At 34.5% G+C, this 21,402-nt stretch overlaps 3 protein-coding genes across 5 annotated transcripts; 2 read left to right on the plus strand and 1 right to left on the minus strand.

Moving 5' to 3' along the window:
* Positions 1-904: 904 nt before the first annotated feature.
* On the minus strand, positions 905-3,526 carry LOC135598563 (wound-induced basic protein). The gene is made up of 2 exons (XM_065092580.1): positions 3,397-3,526; positions 905-1,261 (listed from the first exon to the last, which is right to left on the minus strand). Exons 1-2 carry the CDS (start codon positions 3,468-3,470, stop codon positions 1,189-1,191), a joined length of 147 nt encoding a protein of 48 aa, XP_064948652.1. The 5' UTR covers positions 3,471-3,526; the 3' UTR covers positions 905-1,188.
* Positions 3,527-4,085: 559 nt separating this feature from the next.
* On the plus strand, positions 4,086-11,164 carry LOC135598562 (probable magnesium transporter NIPA6). Its single transcript, XM_065092579.1, has 9 exons — positions 4,086-4,417; positions 4,509-4,565; positions 4,917-5,007; positions 5,110-5,270; positions 5,379-5,506; positions 5,622-5,759; positions 8,473-8,565; positions 10,223-10,340; positions 10,446-11,164. The coding sequence occupies exons 1-9, from the start codon at positions 4,288-4,290 to the stop codon at positions 10,574-10,576; spliced, it is 1,047 nt and encodes a 348-aa protein (XP_064948651.1). The 5' UTR covers positions 4,086-4,287; the 3' UTR covers positions 10,577-11,164.
* Positions 11,165-12,591: 1,427 nt separating this feature from the next.
* On the plus strand, positions 12,592-20,172 carry LOC135598564 (protein LNK2-like). Of its 3 annotated transcripts, none has more exons than XM_065092581.1 (11): positions 12,592-12,817; positions 15,573-15,957; positions 16,039-16,159; positions 16,230-16,335; positions 16,462-16,557; positions 16,639-16,704; positions 16,814-17,542; positions 17,636-17,793; positions 19,393-19,532; positions 19,676-19,753; positions 19,861-20,172. In XM_065092581.1, exons 1-10 carry the CDS (start codon positions 12,791-12,793, stop codon positions 19,750-19,752), a joined length of 1,905 nt encoding a protein of 634 aa, XP_064948653.1. In that variant the 5' UTR covers positions 12,592-12,790; the 3' UTR covers position 19,753; positions 19,861-20,172. The 3 variants fall into 3 exon arrangements, with proteins under 3 accessions (XP_064948653.1, XP_064948654.1, XP_064948655.1); XM_065092582.1 differs by having other exon boundaries at positions 16,823-17,542; XM_065092583.1 differs by having other exon boundaries at positions 12,643-12,817; positions 16,269-16,335; positions 19,861-19,979.
* Positions 20,173-21,402: the final 1,230 nt, after the last annotated feature.

The raw sequence follows: 21,402 nt of genomic DNA on the forward strand, positions 1-21,402 counted from the left end.
TAGATAATGTCTAATAAATTGGTTTAAAGATATAAAAAAAGAAAAATCATAGATCCTGTTAAAGATTTATAAAAATAAAATATTATCATCCTATGTAAGATGGATGGATGATCTTAAACCTCGAATAATAGATCCATCATGGCAAATTTTTTGTTGAGTACTTCAAATTATTATTTTTTTCTCCTAGATACATGCATCGAGCACAAACACTTCCAGTAAGTTTGGGCACTTGGGATACTTATTTATTATTATTGATGAATGCATCACATGTAGGGTTAGACTAAATAGTTATACAAGTGAAATAAAACAGTTTAGAAGTTTCATTAGACCCCCTAACATTCTTTATTTAGTCCTTCAAACAGAGTGTAAATTAACTTTCATTAGTCATCAAATATGACTCGTGATCCGCTATACGACTGGTATCGCCTTGTTCTTCAAATTAACTAACTTGAGAAGCAACGACAAGACCATTGTTGTCACCTTGTTCTTCAAAGAAGTGTGCTTGCTTCTCTGTACAAGAAGATAGGACATTTAGCAAAGAGAGCCTTAATTTAGACATGATCTCGATGGACTCCAAAAGAGGATTTTGAATTGGGTTCCATCTTCTTCTAATATTTTCTAGATAATCATATATGGATTTCTATTTCTACTTTTGAGATTAATAAGGGTATACCAAAGGCATGTCTTTCACTTGAAACAATTCAACAAACCCTAATTAACTTGTAAATCTTCTAGTTATTTTTCTAGTCACTCCAAAAATGTCTTGGGTATACCAAAGACATGCCTTTTACTTGAACCAATTAAACAAACCCTAATTTACTTTTAAATCTTCTAAATATTTTTCTAGTTACTCCAAAAATGCCTTGTTTGAGAGAAGAAAAACAACACAGAGGCAACAAAACACTAGCAAATAATATCCAAATAAATATACCCATACATCAGCTACAACCACCACAAAGCGATAACAATTTTAATTAATCTTTCACAAATATAAGGAAAAGCACCCAAAGCTAAGCTTTGATGCATATGTATCATTTAACAAAGGTTCAGTCATTCAGCAAAACAAGCATTCAATCAAGAGTTCAAACTTTTTAAGATCATCAAACCAACTGAGGTGATGTAACTTGTTACGTATCACAATTTCAGTGAGCATTCCAAAATGTATCCTCATGATGAACTGCTATCTGATCATTCTGTCATCACGGGCTTGTTCTCATTTGCCTTAGGTTTGTGCTCCTTTGGTTTCTGCTCTTCAGATTTCCTATTTTAGGCAAAACAAATGTATTCCATCATTTGAAAGGAAACAAGAAAATTTGACATGCAGAAAACTTACAGTAATAGGAACAGAAGACTAGTCGTTTGGGTAAATTTATAAACCTAAATCAACATGCAACAACCTTTATGAGGCGAGGCCTACTTAGAATGATCTTTGATGTTCAGATGGTTACAGTCTCTGTACCTTAGTATGCAATTATTAATATATATAAAAAACACAAAGTACTTCTAGCATTTTTTTCATTTACAAGAACTTACAAGCAGCGGTATTACAATGAGATCTCATACAATCCAGAGTGCTGTTTAAGTCAGTGGTACTTTGATGCAGATCTACCAGATCATAAAAAGGACAAAAAAAAGAAAAGAACACTTCTATTCTATATTCTACACTGCTAGAGAATCATCCCAAACAACCACTTGCAAGTCCTTAGAATTGAATCACAACATCAAGCAAGACACCAGGAATCTGTAAGTTCCCCTTTGTAAGTTCCATTTCCTATCTAGGATCACCAAGTGTCAGCTACCACAACGTAAGACTTTTATTAAAGCTTAACTGCAATTCAGTATAGTAACCATTTTTATGAAAGAAATATAATGAAAAGACATACTAATTTTCTAGCAGGGAAGGCGGCATTCTACATGAACTTGCCAACCTCCTTATCTCTAATTGCACTTAAAACCGTTTTCCCATACTGACTTCCCAATGAACATTTGATTGTATTAAATGTATGTAGCATTTTTTTTTGTCCTCTGGCTGAGAAAATGTAAATAGTTTAGATGACATTTCCCCACTCAAACAGTAAAGCTCTTAATAAAATATAATCATTTTTCCTCAAAGAGAAATAAAAAAGCAAAAAAGGACTAACCAAGCTCATAACCACGTAGTGTCATTGTCAATTGTATTACTCATGAGAAGAAAACTATCACAGAAGAGAGGCATCTTTACTATTTTATGTTCTTATTACTTCACATGTTATCTATGATAGTCTTAGAATCGCTTCCACATACAGCACACTGATTCATTAACAGACACTATGCCCATTTTTTTTTTATTAGCAAAACTGGTTGATTCTCTAACCCTGTGTACCCAGAATGCATTTGCCAATTTAACCATTTTATGCTAAATATAAGAGGATATCTAAATCAAATATTATTGTTCCACAGTCTATTCACACTATAATTGTATGCCAATGATGATACGAAAATTTAATGCAACTTAGTCATTTCTTTCAATTCTGTCATAGCCCAAGAAATCTCATTGGGTTGATTGATAATCAATTCATCGAATAGTGAATATAACAAGTCTCACAACTACCGAGCAGTTTTCTGATTCCTAAATTGTGAACATTTGGCTCAAAGTCACGTAGATCAAGGTTCACACAAGAAACCACAAAGTTTCACACTAGACTGATAACAGACTGATGGATAATACAACACAAACCCAGTCCCACATAATTTTTTATTCGATGCTTCAAGCTCCTTTTCAATTACCTTCTCCACGGAAGGAAAAAAAAAAAAACGAAGAGGTTTCTATAGTTTAATTGATCTTGAGACTTAACCTATTATCAAGCTATGACGCAAAGGTTCTCTTGAACTAACTGTTTGAACTTTGCCTTTATCGTTGTCTTCTATTCGCTATTGCTAACTGTTTCTTTTACCTTTTCTTTGGAAAAAAGAAGGCAAATTTCTCACTTATGTTAATTCCAACTATTTGACAAGAAACCTCCATCTCGAAATTGAGACACATCAGGAGTGAATCTGTTGTCTTAGTTCTGCTTTAGGAGAACATAAACCACTTCTTCAGAAGCATAAAGTCCATGAATTACCATAGAATAACACTTTATTCCCTTAAATAGTCACAAACCTAATCAAGACAAGATTCTAAAGTCTCGACTACCCTGTCATCGCTGCAACAAATCCAAGATTGCTCAAGCAGCAAAAGATCAAAACTTTTCACATCAAAAATACAAGCTTTCACCCATCGATCGACGAAACCGTGTTCAAACAAGAACCATGACGATACATGGAAGAAACGGAAGTCAACCCAACAGGGCTCATTGACAACCAAAGAACAAGTAGGGAACCGAGCAGAGGTACCGAGAGGGAAGGGAAAAATCGTACCGCTTGTCGCCGGAGCTTCCGCCCTTCTGGCTGAGGAAGGAACGGAAAAGAGGTGAATTGACGTCGTAGATCATGTCGCTAGGGTTAGGGTTTCTTTCCTGCCGGCCCGCCGTTACAGAGACGAGAAGGAACTCTGCAAGGGCGGTGTCTAAAAACAAATGTATACTGCTGTAAACCACGTGAATTGCACGTGAGAAAGTCGGTTTGGGATAATTGGGCCTCCATGGGCCTACACAAATCGTTGCTAAATTAAGATCGTCATTTCATTCTTATCAATATAAATTATACTCTCAACATCAATAATATTTCTTGCTGGGAATACAATCGCATAATTAGCTGGATTACAAGAGACTAATTGGGATATGGATCGATCCTGTTCTCTATAAAAGCCTGACACGGGAAGAGACTCGTCCAATTTTGGGCTGTAGGGATTCGGTACACATGAGACATAACTGTACAGGTGAGACTTCAGTGCGGGGGACGCGATGAACAACCAGTTTCTTAAACAAATTGGTAATAGAGGCCCACTTCTGCACCGCGATTGTGATTTGATTTCATATTTGGGTCCCGCAACTGTAAGCGGGAGAGAAGTTTAAGGTCGTAGACGAACCGAGAGGCTCCAACTGCAATAATTGCTTGGAGTTTTCTCCGAACAAAATGGCGATTTTGGCCCTGCGTCTTATTCTCGTCTCTTCCGTTCTTGTTGTCTGCTGATTGGATCCAAATCTTCCGTCTGACTGGTAAAACCCCATCGATCAATTCCTCTTTCTTTCTCCAATCCGTTTGAGGAACATGTCGGCCGGAAACGAGGCGTGTAAATAGAGAAAAAAAGGCAATCTTGGAGATTTTGGTTTCCGGTATATAGAGCGAGAGGGTAGATTTTGTGGTAAGATGGGATCCTCCACGGACAATCTGAAGGGATTCGTGCTGGCTCTGCTATCCAGCGGATTCATCGGAGCCAGTTTCATCATCAAGAAGAAGGGCCTCAGAAGGGCGGCTGCTGCTTCTGGAGTCCGAGCAGGTCAGCTCATCATCAACTCTTCTTCCTCTTGTTGATAATTGTTTCTTTCAACACTGATACTAGTAGATGGTATTCGACCCATAAAACGTAGGGGTTGGTGGATACTCCTACCTCTTGGAGCCCCTCTGGTGGACTGGTATGATCACAAGTAAGCCCCTTTTTGCCTTCCTCTCTGTCTATGCAATTCTTAGTTGGTCTATCTTTATTCTAAATGAAAATACAGGGATTCAATTCTTTTGTTTTGGTATTGGCTTGTTGGTGGATGCCAAGTTGTGTGTTCGGCTTGGGGTTTCACTATGGTTATCTATCTTTTCTCATGAGATAAAGCAATCTCACATGAAGAAGTTAGATGTAGGTTATATTCCTTCTTGTGACTTGTGACTAATTACTAAAGCATATTATGCTGTTTAAAGATAAGATTTTTATTTCTCTGTGATTGTTCTTATGAGTTATTACTGTAGCATGTTATGTTGTTAAAGGTACGATTTCTAATTCTCAGTGATTGTTGGAGAGGTGGCCAATTTTGTAGCTTATGCATTCGCCCCTGCAGTCCTTGTCACTCCATTGGGTGCTCTAAGCATAATTGTTAGGTAACTCTCTGTTTGTATCTATTGAATTTACTTGACCTATGGAGAGAGGATCATCTTTCCATATCTTCTTTGGTCCTGATAGCATGTCAAATATATTTGTAGTGCTGTTCTAGCTCACTTTATTTTACAAGAGAAATTGCATGCTCTTGGGATTTTGGGCTGTGTTATGTGCATTGCTGGTTCAGTTGTAATTGTCATTCATGCACCACAAGAAAGAGCAATTACCTCGGTCCAAGAGATATGGAATATGGCAACTCAAACTGGTATGCCTGAGTTTATATATAGTTTTGCTTCTTCCCTTCCCTCTTGGTGTATATCTATTAGAATGACCACCTACTTATCATGTTATTGTTGACTTGGTTATTCTTCAGCATTCTTACTGTACGTGGCTTCAGTTATTGTCATAGTCTTCGTTCTTGTTTTCCATTTTGCTCCACTATATGGAAACTCAAATGTCTTGATCTTCACTGGCATTTGCTCTTTGATGGGCTCCCTCTCGGTAATGTTTCTTTCATCTATCATACTTCAGCTCATGCTAGCAATGATAAAATTTGAATGGACTGTGTTGATAGAGTTTTCTGTTATTTGGAACTCAATACTTAGCTAAATTACAGGTAATGAGTGTTAAAGCACTAGGGACATCTTTGAAGTTGACTTTTGAGGGCACGAATCAGTTAATTTATCCACAGACATGGTATTTTATGCTGGTAGTGGTCACATGTGTGATAACGCAAATGAATTATCTTAACAAGGTTAGCATGGTTTTCTTTGCATCTCATTTGTTGATATTACAGCTCAAGAATGATGTTGAATGTTTGTTTATCAGAATTTTGTTTTGTTCCTAAAGATCATATGTGGGTGCAATAGTCTACATATTACCTAAAATATTCATCATCTATTTGCTGAACCATTTAGTTGAGGAACAGCCTTCATATCTCATTTTGTTAATTTTACAGCTCAAAAGAATGTTTGTTTATAAAAAAATATTTTGGTTAAATCCTAAATATCATATATGTAGGCATATTACTCTACATATCACATAAAGTATTCATAATCTTTTTGCTGAACTGTTTAATTGAGGCATAGGTTCCATTTGTTAATTAAATGAATGTTCTGGCCTTCTGGGAATAGACAGCACAAGCAATGTGCTGAATCCTACTGTAGTTTTACATGACTAGATAGCATATTGTTCCTATTATTGATTTGCAGCACTGGCCTTCTGGGAATAGACATCACAAGCAATGTGCTGAATCCTACTGTAGTTTTACATGACTAGATAGCATATTGTTCCTACTATTGATTTGCAGCACTGTTGCGCAGAATGAATTCATTGTTGTGTTTCTAAGATTTTTTTATGTTGACAATCTTATGCTTATGACAGTCAGAATGATCGTTAATCCATAGCGTCTCTCTTCATGTATATCTAAAGATGGAAAAAGGATTGGCCTTATGAAGTTCATGGATATATTATTTAATTCTGTATCCTTTGGCTCTCTTTTGAAGAGGTTCCTAATGAATTTCTTGCCATTGCAACCATCCATACCATTGTATTTTGATGACATATTGATGATTATGTGTGGTAGATTTTGTTGATTTAGTTGGAAGTATGTTGTTAACCAAATTTACCTCTGATAAAATCATATCAGCAGTAAGAAGTTTTATGTTGGTTGTTGAGGAAATTGGAGGTATTAGGATTCAAGAGTATGTTCTTTCAAAGAAGGGTGATTTCTTTAGAAAACACCCATATTTTGGGTATGTCCCAATCGGTACCCCCCATTTTGTTTTTCCCCCTAATTTGAAAAATACACAAACTGCCTCTTCAAATTTTTTTTGCCTGTTATAGTTTCCTAACCTGTTACAGTGTGTTTTGGCCTATTATAGTGTTTTAACCACCACAACAAAAACACTGTAAACCTACTTGAAAACACTATAAATAAACCAAATGGAATCAAAATACACTAGAAATCATTTGATATATCATTATCATACTATTATTCAAATAGGTATTTGTAATAGTTTAGAAATAACATCACCAAAATAAAAATAAAAAATTGATTTGTTATAGTGTTTTAGCCACCACAATAAAACCATTGTAAAATCTACTCAAAAATACTGTAAATGATTCAAATGGACTCCCAACCTCAACCAAACCAGCTACAAGCCTAAATATATGGTGCCATAATGGTCTATGAGCAATACCAACAAGAGAGACACAATATAATGTCACTTACAGTTTTTTTCAAGAGCATTTACAGTGTTTTCAATACCTTAATAAAAACACTATAAATATTAAATACTATTGAAAAACCCTGTAAACGAGCCAAATGAAAACACTATAACAGTCTACAATTGGTGAAAAAATGGGTGAGAATATTTGCCAAGAAAATTTCGAGGGGTATACTAAAGAATTTTCAAATTAGAGTATTGTTTGGGAAAAAACAAAAGAGGGGTACCGATTGCGAAATACCCTAAATGTGGGTATTTTCTAGAGAAATCCCCCTAGAAAGAAAGACACTGAGGCATAAGCAACATGCAAATGACAATATCCAACATACGAACTTTGACTTTATTCGAGGGATTATTTCTACTTTGTAATGCTGTTACAACTTACTGGTAATGGGAATATTCTACTGGGAGAAACTAAACTATTCTGGATTTGTTAAAAACTGAGATAAGTCTCTTAATGTCTTGCTATGGATTCATTACACTAGAAGTGATATGTGTGTTTATTTTCATGTTAACTTCTATCCTTTGACTACATTCAATGAGACTGTTTAATGAGAAAACACTTAGCTATTGTCAGAGTGATTGGTATTAACTACTGTAACGATTTATAAAAGAAAATTACAGGAATATTTTGACAAAGATACAATGGCCGAGGAGAAGATATGTCTAAGATATGCTTAAAAAGTTAAAATAGTATTGATTGACAATGACAAATAGAGATGTAAAGTGCCTTATGATTTATTTGAACCATTTGTTCATTTTGTCCAAGATTTTAATTTTTAAGAATCTACAACCTGCATCATCTTATATTATGGAAAAGCATTCATTCTTAAGCCTAAAAGAGATAGATGAGATACAAAAAGATCAAAATTGTTAATGGTATGAATATTATTGTCTAAGCATTGTGTTTTTAACTTGATATGTTGCTTATGCTGCAAAATGGCTACTTACCACTTTGAAAGATCTGCAAAGAACAAAAAAATCTACAGAACACCATGTTCATATCTTCATGACTTGACTGAGATTCTGATGCCCCTACATTTTCTTGGAATTTTCTCCTCTTTTCTTGTCTCTTCTTTCATAAAAATAGTTAGTGGTTATCTCATTGTTCTATTATGTAGATGATATCTCACTTGTGGAACCTAACACTACTACTATTTATTTCAAGTATATTATACTTAACATTTTCAAATTTTATGTGCTGTTCATGTTGAGTTGGTTTTCTTTTATATTTTTCAGGCTCTTGATACCTTCAATACAGCCATTGTGTCTCCAATATACTATGTGATGTTTACTACACTTACAATTGTAGCAAGTGTTATAATGTTCAAGGTATGCTTATAACTAGACAGTGAATATCTCTCTTCTTATAACAGTAATTATTCTATTAGGTCTTGACAGTAGCCAAACCAAATAGTAGCTAGCTTGTGTTGGTTTCACCTTTGGAATCTGCAGATCTTTGTTGTTAGCCTTTTGTTTCACAATAACTTTGCACCAGCAACTTGACGCTTGTAATACACATTAAAAAATGTGATTGTTCAAGTAAGCTTATTGACTATGAATGATTGCTCTAAATTTTAACAAATAATTATATTTGAAAGAAAAAGATATTGGCCAGCAGATAACAAATAATTGGGACATCATTATGAAAAGAATGGAAAGAAGTTTGAAAGACTTATTGGAGGCAGATCAGTTATGGCATTAATTATGTTTATAAAAAAGATACCATAAACTATCTTTAAAATTGATAGGAGGATATAGCCGATTTTTTCATACTACAAATTATTTTTTGAAGAACAAATGGAGAATATGATGTAAATTATTAATAAAATCCAAATCAAGTTCTCTCTGACTCTGAACTTGTACATTTGCTTCTTTTTTTTTCCATCAAAGCAACAATTCTGCTATTTTGTTTCATTAAGAAGATGAAACAAGTACAGATATAGAAAGCAAACATAAAAAGGAAAAAAAATGAAATGGAAATAACTACAATTCTCCGATCTACGAGTGACAATAATCAGATATGTACCATTTAAGGCTGATGAACATCATTAAAATTTGTTTGAAATTAAACCATCGGCAAAACTTTGCCATTTTGGAGGAAGCAATCCACCTTCCATGAGTTCCAAATTTTACCAATGGAAGAGGGTAGGGGAACAATAGTCTAATAGCGCCTAAGAGGTTTCCATATGGCTATGGTCAAGAAGGAATCCAAGAGGAGGTAAGAGGCAATACTGGATCAAATTTAAAACATAGTTTTAAGGTTGATTCTATTTTTTGAGGAAAGACATACACATCATTTTGCTTTTGGAATGCATGTGGAGCTCAAGATATGCATGGAGATGAGATAGAAAATGACTCCCAAGATGAGGAATCTATAAAGGAAGAAACAAAACTACATGACAAGATCAAACTATCGAGTTCTCTTCAATTTGAAGAGGAGAAAGAGCCTTCCAGTAGAGAACAAGAGGAAAGAAGGGAAACGTTTAACAAACAAAATTACATAATAAGCTTCCAAGCGTGTTCTTCAGGCCTTTAAAGTTTTTGTATGTATATGCCAAGAAAAGCTAATCTTGTTAACTTATAGAATTCTTACAAAAGAGGATTCTAGAGCTCTCAAAATTTATATTCTAATAATAAGGTAACCTACCTAAGCTATATGATTATCTGGTCAAAAGGATTCCTAGTCAAAGCTGACCCTTTTGGGCCTCACCAGGCCAGTACACTGTGTATAGGTTAAAATTTCAGTTGCCAAAATGGCTGCTAGGGCACCGTTTGGTAGCTAAGATTTCTACCCTTGTCTTGCTGCTAAGTAGTGTGTGTCAATATTTGCTGAAACTTAAAAGCAAAAATTTTTGAAGCCAGCTCAAACCTAAGCTTTCTGAATATAAAAACATGCCAGAACTTTTGGTTTGTCTAAGCAGTATTTTCCTTGAGTGGGTCAAATTTGGTGTTAAAAGCATCTCATGAAATTAATGAATATTTGCAGGATTGGGACGGACAAGGTCTTGGAAGCATCATATCTGAGATTTGTGGCTTCGTTGTTGTTCTCTCAGGGACTATTTTATTGCACGTGACAAAAGATTTTGATAGGAATGCCTCAAGAAGTGCGCAATATAGTTTACTTGTCTCGCAAATATTTATCTTTCTATGATTTTTGCTATGAAACCATTGTTTGCTGCAAAATTCAAATAACTTGAGAGTTCATGCAGGTCTATATGCTCCATTATCCCCAACCTTAACCACTCGACTTTGTTCTGGAAATGGGGAAATGCTGAAGCATGTTGTGGAGGATGCGGCATATCCAGAAGATGCATGCTTAAGAAGGCAGGGGCTCTACTAGCAAATAAGGAGATGAGTCTGTCCGAACATTATTTGGAATGTCAAGATCCCTCTGCTGAAATCATAATATAAAATATTTTTAACACAAATCGACATCCCACTGCAGAGTGTCCGACCTTGGTGCTAATCTGTGAGTGCCGTTTTGAGGCTTTTAAACACCTTTTGTGTTCATTACTGGTGCTAGAAGAAATCATGGATCTGGAATGCAGCTGCACTTTCTAATGAGTTCTAAAAAACGGCCCAGAGCTTGCCAGATTGATGGTGATCCTGCCCAGCCACCATGCACATGTTTGATATAAGTATAGATTCTTTCTGTGAATACAGGGATTTGTGTGATGACTGTGAAAATGTGAGTGCAAAAATAATCTGTCTGCAGAATTTGTGAAGAACGATGTAGCTCATCACACATGCTTATGCATTGTTAAATTTGTACAAAAATCAAGAAGTAATTCTGTCTGCAAGTTAAGGTGATACCCTAACTGATTGTGACAATTTCAGATGGTCTCTTAGCTATGAACTATTAAAACAATTGTAATGGAAATTTGTGTTGCAGTACAAGGTTAATTAATAATTCTTGTTTGTGAATTGGCAATCCTTTAGGTCTGTTGGCTGCTATTTAGAAGTGCTTTAGTAGTATGAATGTAACACTACTAGATTGAGCTGATATGCCATATTCCTATTCTGCTCAGTCTTCAAGCTTCTATTTGTCTAAGTAGAACAATTTGCAGATCAAACAGTCTCTTTGTTGTTGAATGGGGTTTTTCATCGACTCAAGTCTTCCATCACTTATATCTTTAACTTGTTATGCCATCAAAATTCGCACTCATAAAGCATAATTAATTTGATTAAAATGAAATTTCTCTGATGTTTGACAAATCACTGAATATAATTTTATGAATATTGCAAGGTGCCAATATACAAGTTATTTAAAAATGAATAACACTTTTATCAAGCTCAAAATAAAATAGTGGTATTTGTATGTAAATCCTTCGTTTTAGGTCGTTTATAGATCAAACTGTGTCCTATCAACATCTACATCTGATATCACTATTTATTATTATCACAATGCAAATATTTGATGAAACTGATCTTTTCTCTATAATTTTACAATATGAAAAATATATTAAAAGATTGAAAAAATTGATCTATGAGATGATATATGTTTTAAAATTTAGTAGTAATGTGAATTCACAAGTTCGATCAAGATTAAATAGTGAGTTCGATTAGAATCCAAGAATTAGCCAATGAATGTAAATGGTCTAATCCGAAATATAATATCACATAAAATTATATATATATATATATATATATATAATCTTATTATATAATATTATATTATATTATAAGAAGATGAGAACGCAGCTCGTGAGGCCAAACCGCGATATAGACAGCCCATCCGATTCCCACCACAAGTTGAAAGCTTATCCAATTGATAACCATATTGCCCCATAGCCAGTAGATAATAATACTTTCCTTCAGAAACAAATGCATATAAATATACAATTAGTATTTGTTATATTTATCCCACTAAATTTAAGTTTAACATATACTTTCCTACAAAATCCAAAATATTATTTAAATATCACTAGTTATAGTTTATTTTCGTTTATTGACGAAACTTCAAATATTTTTTTTGCCCTTCGAAACTATTATTGCATATATTTCCATAAATTAATTTCTTTATTTTCCCTCTTTATACTTAATATTTTAATAACAGGATATTTAAGTATTTTTAAAGCCAACGTCAGTGACATATATGAGGGTTAAAATATTTTATATGATATATATTATTTAGGAGGGGTTGGGTATAGATATATATGTGTCTGTGTGTGTGTGTGTGTGGTGTGTGTGTGTGTAGCCTCCGTGAAATGAAACCCAAATCCGGTAGGAAATGATGATCAAACACGGCGCTGGCCAATGGGGAGGGAGCATTTGATCGACCCCGCTCAGCCACAAGCGGAGATGCGGAGGGACACGTGGCGCTGCACCAACCCAACACTAAGCTACCCGTGGTCGGTCAGAACAAACAGACCGCCGTGAGTCCTACAGCACCCCGCTCACCGTGGGAAGTCGAAAGAAGAGGAGTAGAACGGCGGCGGCGGCCCTTTGGTTCGGTTCCTCGGCGACGGATCCGGTGGATCTGCGATGTTAGCGTCGGATTTCGAGCTATCGGAAAGTTTGGGTTTGGGGTTTGAGATTTCTTGCTTCTCGGAGGATGTTTGATTGGGACGACCAGCATCAGGTCCCTCACGACTTTCCCCTTTCCTTTTCTCTTCCCTTTTGTGCTAGCTTGCTTTTTCGTTCTAATTTTGAATATGGCTTCTTGAAATTGGATCGTGGAGCGAAATCGACTCGTTTAATAATCCACTTCAAATCGAACATATTGCTGGATTGATAACTTTTTTCTTCTGGAAACGAGAAAAACATCAACTTTTAGCATTTCTTGAACTCTTAATGTAGTATGTGCTTGTAGATGAGTTTTGCAGCTGTTCTTAGGGTTTTAAATAACTCTAGATCTGCTTCTTGTAGTTGGAAACCGGGTCATGGTTAGATGATTATGTGGCAGCCAGAAGCAGATAAAATGTGAAGACGAAGTGAAAAAAACATGCTTGGGTAAACAAATAAACATATATATATATATATATATATATATATATATATATATATATATATATATATATATATATATATATATATATTCAGTTATACGCTTTGAAAACATAGTCAATTAACCAACAATACATCCATAGCATATTCAATAAATTCCATTACATCTTCAAGGTTTCATAACATTTCAATACAAGTAACATTTATGCAGAACAAATCTCATTTGGAAAAATCCTAAACATATATAATTGTTTTCCCAAATATATTCATATTAGGAGTTATTCTTTGAATTGAAAAATCAAGACATGAACATATGAACAAACCACGACTTATTAAACATCAAGGCTTGCTACTAGCAAAATTAGATCCAAAATCAAAATTTTGCTCAAAACTTTTAATATTTTATTTTTTGCATTCAGTGCCTTTCTTTGGAATACACAAGAACATCTAATCTTTCTTAGTGTTTTTTAACAAAAAGATCATAACATAGACTTTATATACTCTATAGATTATAAACTTGTTAAATAATACATATGGCAAAAATATTTTTTCAAAGGAATGTAAAATCTGAATATATGTTCACAAATATAAAAATAATTAAGATTACATATCATAATTTTCAAATATACGTAAGTGTAGTAAGAATATACATCTAGTAGAAGTATAGTAGTACTAACGGGTACAACCATGCTATATCATCACGACAAGTAACGTAACCATGTCTAACCCTTATGCTATTATGGTATATCAAGTAGAACCTTTTGTTGAATTTTTAAGTTTTGTTTTGGCATGTAAAATCACTAACCTAACTTCTATTGATAGGCAAAATTATATTCCATGAAAATTCCAAATTGTCTAATTTTGGAGGAGCATCCCCTGAACAAAGATGTGCCTTTTCTATGGACTGAGATGAGGAGACTGAGATTTGTTATTTTTCAGTCTTCTTCTTGGATGTCTAGGACATAACTTTATCTGACTATTTCATCATTTTATTTGAATTAACTCTGGGACAATGCTACATTGATCTGCTCGGCTATATGTTCATGTATTGGATGTTTGTTGGAGTAGATGCTAGATGTTTTGACCAGTAATCTTGCTATATTATGTTCTAGGTTGATCTTATTACACCTCATGTAATCAACATTCTTGAAATGAAAAAGTGTCTCACATTGGTTTGTAAAAGCATATAAAGCTATTAGTTGTTTCAAATAACTAAGCTGAGCTTATGATCATCAAGCTAAGCTTCAGTAATTTGGTTTTCCATGCTTCAAAGTTCAAAGTTCAAACTATATCTGATGTTGTCCTTCGACACTCATGGGTCTATATCTTAATCCAGCATGCATGCTTTAGTGAATGTATAACCTTTGACAAAGCATCATGTCAGGGGATTATGGCCTATCAAAATCATTTCATCTTTTAGAGTCCACCTCCCGGACCTATTGAATCTACAACTTATTGATAATGATAATCAAGCCAAAGATACACTCAGTGGAAGGTACCACTAAATTAAGGCCAAACTTATCCTCCTAAGAATGGAAACTTAGTATCATTGAAGTTTTGAACATAGAAAGACTGAAACCAAGAAAAAGAAAATAGAAAATAAAAAGAAAAAATATACTCTAAGACGGAAAAGAAATACTATATCACTGAACACTCAGTCCAATAAGAATATCAGCCAGGACATTTTTGTATCATATGCAACCTCACTGAGAATTTTGTTGTTCCCCCCTTCCTCCCACTGCCGTCTCCCACCCACCTCCCAAAAATAAAATTCTGTGGAAGAGGAGAATTATTAGGCCATCTCTAAAATGATCACCTTCACCAGGGCCATGAGTAAGAGTGAAAGACTTACATTTGTAACAGGCAAAATAATTATCCATATTTTGTTTAAAAATCTGAAGAATTCAAGCTTATGGGCTTTCGTCCTTAAAGATGTTTCATTTTCTTTCTTCTTTGTATGTATTATGTTTCTGATGCCTTATATGTAATATTTTTCCTTAACCTAGTGCTACTTATATAGTTTCACTATTATCTTTTATGTCATAAGCAGAGACTCTTGTTACAGTCCAAATAATTTGTCAAACCTCATCTCTGTACTTTTGGATAGTTTAATATGATTTAATGTTCCCTTTGTAATCTAGTGTTGTCAGCAAAACTTTGGGATGTATCACTTCTAAATTGAGGCAAGAATTGCATCTTAGCCTACAATCTCCAAACAAAGCAGTCAGATCTATGTGCATGTCATTTTAACTATATAAGAAGAAATTCATTTGCTTGACTTCTGTTAAATTTAAACTGAAAAAAATATTCATGTGTTTCAGTATCCATTTCTTTTTTAATCTAACAATATCTGTATGCTGACTTTTGCTATTCTTATTGGGAATTTTTAGGTAGGGGAGTCTATATGGGCTGAATTTCCTGAGAATGAGGATGATATTGTCCCTTTTCCTAAGGGTGCCGAAGAGAGTACATTATCTATTTTGGGGAATTATGGCAGGAAACAGAGAAATGAAGAAGCAAGCATTGGCTTAAGGTCCAATGAACAGAGTTCAGGATCCAAAAATAATTTTCTGGAGAGTAATCAGGACAATAATTCTACTTTTATTACAAATGAAGAACTTTCTGCTGCACAACTTGATGCAGATTCATGGCCTGATTTGCCTTCTTTAAGCACTGCACTTGATAGAGAATACAATGATCCTTGTAATAGAGGGTCTTTGGGAACACATCTGATGCTTGATATCAGTGAAGCAACAAACCTTGACAAAATGAGAGGTAAATCCGTGTCACTCTAGTGGTGTTCTGTCACATGAATGTGACATGATGAAATAAAATTTATTTTTTGAGCATGTACAGTGCAGCTAGATGGTCCATCTGAAATGTTTGGTAATGACAAAGATGAGAAAGATAATGAGAGTTACCTTGATTGTGACTGGGCTCATATTGGAGATATTGAAGATCTTGACAAAATATTCAGGTATCTCCTTTAACCATGTTTGCTCATTTAGTTTATCAACAAAAAATGTCATTCTTATCCTTGCGTGCAGTGGAAATGACTCCATATTTGGACATGAAATGGTTGGCAGTGCAGCAGAGTTTCTGTCAGCATCTTCTGATGTGGTTAATAGCACTATACAGTCAATTCCTCTGCCCGTAAGTTTGTCTCTTGTTTTAACAAATCACTAAAGCAAACTTATCAATAGCTTACAATTTGTGTTTTTGTTATGGCTTCTTACTTTAGAAAGATGGAAAATTGACCCTGATTTATTATGACAACAGGATATGCCATTAAGCAAGGACCAACATTTTGGCCTGGATCCTTCCTCTTTGCATCTTGATGAACTTTCTTCTGGGAAAGAAATTCCAGAAGATAAGGTACATATATGAAGATTTGATTGTTCTTTAAATTCCTTAGCAGGTATTCCAGTTGGCTACATATCTTATTTACTTCAACAGACAGCAGATAGTACTCTCAGAACTGGAAGCAAATACTGTGAAGCACAAAATCTGTTTTCAAATAAGGTAAATTTTTCTTGACTTCCTCTAAGAATATTTTCCATTTTACATCTGTAGTTCAACATTTCATGTGGACATGGTTAGTGCTTTCAACATGACATGTTCTCACTATTAGCATTTGCAGTCTAATAGCCAAAAGAGACCTCTGATGTCAGATAAAAAAGCTGAAGAAAAAGAGAAGGCTAAACACTTAAAAAACATTAGTGCCACATGGTCCTGCAACACAAACGAAAGCCAGCAACTTCCAAGCTCTACCATGAGTACTTGCTCTGAAACTCCAACAAAAACTTTTCAGACAACAGTACAAAGGCAAGTCAGAGCTCCTGCTAACAATGGACAGCTAGACTCCCCAAATCTGTTTATGTTTTGTGGCGATGGATATGCAGCATATCCTTTCCAACATGTTTATATGAAAAGGAACCAAGAAAAACCACTTTCTTTTGGTCATAAGCCTTTAATGTATTTCCCAAAGAGTTCAAACGCATTAGATAGCCCATCTGATATGGCTTCAAGACAACCGAAAATGACGCCCCAAGAAAAGATAGAAAAGCTGAGAAGGCGTCAGCAAATACAGGCAATGCTTGCCATTCAGCAGCAACAGCAACAATTTGCTCATCCAAATACCGCTATTGATTCATTGGTTCCCCAAGTGTGCTCATCTAGGAAACAGACTCAGGAATCTATGACTACCTCATCTGCAGTCGATGGTAGTGCAAATAAGCTTACATCACCAGAACAGAACATACTATTTGATCAAGAAGAGTCCTGGAGGGTCTCCACCATAAATGAGGATCACTCTCTAGAAGAAATGATATATTATCAGCTTCAAGATGCTCTCGGGCAGGCAGGATTCTCTTTCATGTAGTATTTTTTTCTCATTTGCTTTAAGATCCAAGCAATTTGATCTAATGCAAAAATAGTTGTCTTCTTTACCCAGTTGGACATTAGAATCCGGCTTTGTATTCGAGATAGTTTGTTTCGTCTAGCACGAAGTGCTATGGAAAGACAAAGTGCTAGTGACACAAGTAGTTCGAACAAAAATAGTAGGGATGAAGAAGAGCTTCCGGCATATGATGAGACAAAGAGGCTATGTAGGTGAGTTTACCTAAATAGGGCTTAGTCTAATGTTTTTTCATGATTGGTAATCTGTATTTGCATTAGCTTTCTTGAAAGTCAGTTCTTTTTAGCCATTAATATACAAGTTAACACTTCTTTATCAAACTTTAAATACTTTTACTTGTTCCTTCAAAGAAATTACCATCTACTAACTTATAATCTCATGGATGTTCACAACCTAGGTTTATTCTTTATATGTTTTTTTAATCCTATTCTAAGTATCTTCTCTAATTGGTAGTTCCTTCTCAAAGTTTGATTGCTTTACAATGATATTGTAATTTTCCATGAGTAATCTTACGCCTTTTTTCTCCTAAATCAATTACGGTAAAACCTCCTTCTCAAGCTTTGTAGTTTCTTTACTTTGTTAGACAAGTTTAGTGCCTCTTATTCTCTGGCCCAGTTAGGTATGTATTTTATATCTCATTCTCTAAATGCCTTAAAAAATGTTGTTGTGGATTTCCGCGCTTTATATCCTATAGCCAATGGCAATTTAGCCATTGTAGCATATCAAAGCACAATTGTGTTTATACCCTTCATTTTCTTCAAATCTGTATTGCTTGTGCTTAACCTCTCTATAAGTCTTATATTAATCCATCAAATTTATAAAGATTTAATGTGCAAGATAACCTTTTCTCCATCCCCTTGTATTTTCTAAAATTGAGTTACAAGGAGAATGGTTGGACATGCTAAGAAAAAGAACATGCCTACTATCTTGAATTAAGTAATAGTATTGATAGTACTCGTTTACCATCATCTCATCTTTAAAAACAAATAAAAAGGTCCAAAATTTGCTTTTTGGATATCCACCTTTAAAAAAAAAAAACATATTTTCTTTATTAATTCATTGTGATGATGTTTGTCAATTGGCCAAACACCAACTTGCTTCCCTTTCATTGGGCAACAAAAAATTACCTCATTCTTTTACATTTATTCATATTGATGTTCGGGTTCTCTCATGAATCTCATACATTGCTTGAGTTCATTAGTTTGTTTCTTCCATTGATGATTGTTCTCGAGTGACATGGATTGATCTTTAAAAAATAAAAATGATATCAATCTTGTGTTCATTACATTTAATAAAATGATATGGACCTGGATTGGTGTTCATATTAGAAGTCGTGGATTACATAATAGAAGAGAGTACACAAACGTAGTAAATGGATACTCAATGATTGAATTGTGTTATAGCAAGAATCATCATCATCTTGAGGTAACACATGCCATATTGTTAAAAAAGAGGTCCTAAAGCATACTGGGGAGAAGCATTATGGCTGCTACTTGTTTAATAAATCAGGTACCCTCTAGATTTTCCAAAAATAAAGCTCCAACCATTGTTCACTCTTGGTTTTTTTTTCTCAACTTTCATAGATTTAGTCACTTCCTGCCTATGATTTCTGTTGTATGGTGCTCTTATGCTTATCATTTCCTCATCTTAACTTATGGTAAATTTTGGTCAAATGTGTTGAGCTTCATTCTTGCACGTTTATTGCATTGATCGCATTAGTTGCAAATCTCTCTCTCATGCGCATGCACATGCCCAAATATAACTCATGCTAATTCAGTTTCTATTCTTAGCAGAAGTTCAGTGTTGTCGGAGGCAGAAACACATACAAATCCCATCGACCGGACTGTGGCTCACCTGCTTTTTAAGCCTTCAGAACTATTCACAAGACCTGTCAAAGAGGAACTACCACAGTCACCTGTTGCATATGACCCTGGTAATGTGTTATTCTAACTCGGCACAAAAGGATGGTTACTACTTCCAGATTTTCTTTTTGATGCTTTTATTAGAGAGAGATAAACTTCTTTCTTCTTAGAAACACAGAAAATGATTTACTACATGCTGTGATTTTTGGCTCAGTTCCAAACGCATCTATTCACGCTCAAGAAGATTATCCTGGGAACACTGGAGAAATGGAAATGCAACCTTCAGCCTAAAGTAAGATTCATTAAGTTGAAGTTCTTACCAATTACATTCACAATCGTCGCTTTTTCTTGCCTGTGGAACTTGTTTCTGATGATGAGCACTTTTTTCTCTTTCCGTAGTGAATCAGCAGAATGGCGGCGGATGAATGTTCAGAACCATTCAAACATATCAGGATGTGCTTTTGGAGTTCCCTGTTTAGTTGTGAACTACTTCAATGAATTTGGTTTCTCGATCTCCATTGTGTTGTTTCCAGATAACTAAAATGGAGCATCAAAGTCCAACCTTGAATGTTCGTCGCAAATTGTCGTGTCAGATTGCTACTAATGTACTTGTGTATCTAATCTGTCATCTTCAATAATGGCTGCTGCTGGTAGATGATTCCTTCTAAACTAATAACTTAAATCTGACTTCTCGTGAGACGTTATTGATAACCTTTTCCTTCTCCTGGAATATGTTAATCACACTAAATGATCGAGATGGTGTTTCTTTTTCTTATAGTTCCGCATGACATATATCTAGGGCTGTTCATCGTTTAATTCAAACTAAAACTGAATTGGTCCAACAATAGATTCTCTCTTATAGTTAGACCTCCTTAATATTTCGATCTTTAGGTTTAAAAAATTTTGAAATTCTTATAGTTATGAAAATAAAATAAAATTTTAAAATTCTTATAGTTATGAAAATAAAATATTTAATCATATTTATTCTAACGTCGTTAGTTTTGCTAACGAAAGATATATGTAATATCAGGTACATGAGGGGCAAAAAATAATGGACAAAAAGATAATTTTAACAATGATAGTAGGTTAATTACAGATTATCACTTATAATTAGATTTTTTTAGCATCTTGATCTTTAGACTTCAAAATTTTACATTTAAATTCTTATAGTTATGAAAGTGAAACACTTAGTCTTAGTTATCCTAACATCGTCAGCTTTACTGGCAAAAGATACAGCATATGAAAGCACATACATGAGTGACATCGCACCATTCTGCCTCACCTGTCTCCTTTTCCTCCTCTATTCTCATCATCGGTGATATAGATGCCTCACTTGTCTCCTCTTCCTCTCTCATGTCAATGCAGATGTAGAGCAACGTCAAAGGAGGAAGATGAGGCAAACCAATGCGACGCCAATGTAGATGCCTCACCTCCCTTCACTTCCTCTTCTAGTACCAACGTAAATGCCTCACCACTCTGTCTCCTTTTTCTCCTCATCGTCGATATTCAAATCGACATCAAATTGAAATTATCTTTTTACCTATTATTTTTATGTCATTCATGCACGTACTATCACGTGTTATATCTTCCATCGGTAGGATCAACGTTAGGGTAAACGAGGTTAAATGTTTCACTTTCATAACTATGATGATTTTAGTATAAATTCTTTAAATTTAAGGATCGGGATGTTAAAGAGATCTTACTACAATGAGTAATATATAATTAGCCTACCATCACTATTGAAATTATCTTCTTTAAGTTTTCGTCTCATTCATGTAGGTACCATCACATGTTGTATCTTCCATAAAAAAATCGATAATATTACGAAAAATAAAATTAAATATTTCACTTTAATAATTATAAATATTTTTATATAAATTTTTTAAATATAGATACCAAAATACTAAAGATGTCTAACTACGGAAAATAATATGTAATCTT

The sequence above is a fragment of the Musa acuminata genome, chromosome BXJ2-1 (assembly GCF_036884655.1).
Source record: "Musa acuminata AAA Group cultivar baxijiao chromosome BXJ2-1, Cavendish_Baxijiao_AAA, whole genome shotgun sequence".
Lineage (NCBI taxonomy): Eukaryota > Viridiplantae > Streptophyta > Magnoliopsida > Zingiberales > Musaceae > Musa > Musa acuminata.

Bases quoted from the DNA above. Each gene is read 5' to 3' on its own strand.
- LOC135598563 (XM_065092580.1), bottom strand. From the start codon at position 3,470: ATGATCTACGACGTCAATTCACCTCTTTTCCGTTCCTTCCTCAGCCAG. The intron at 1,262-3,396 runs GTACGATTTTTC...TGCCTAAAATAG, and splicing joins GGAAGCTCCGGCGACAAGCG to GAAATCTGAAGAGCAGAAAC.
- LOC135598562 (XM_065092579.1), top strand. From the start codon at position 4,288: ATGGGATCCTCCACGGACAATCTGAAGGGATTCGTGCTGGCTCTGCTA. The intron at 5,008-5,109 runs GTAACTCTCTGT...ATATATTTGTAG, and splicing joins GCTCTAAGCATAATTGTTAG to TGCTGTTCTAGCTCACTTTA. The intron at 8,566-10,222 runs GTATGCTTATAA...GAATATTTGCAG, and splicing joins CAAGTGTTATAATGTTCAAG to GATTGGGACGGACAAGGTCT.
- LOC135598564 (XM_065092581.1), top strand. From the start codon at position 12,791: ATGTTTGATTGGGACGACCAGCATCAG. The intron at 16,160-16,229 runs GTATCTCCTTTA...CCTTGCGTGCAG, and splicing joins GATCTTGACAAAATATTCAG to TGGAAATGACTCCATATTTG. The intron at 16,336-16,461 runs GTAAGTTTGTCT...TTATGACAACAG, and splicing joins TACAGTCAATTCCTCTGCCC to GATATGCCATTAAGCAAGGA.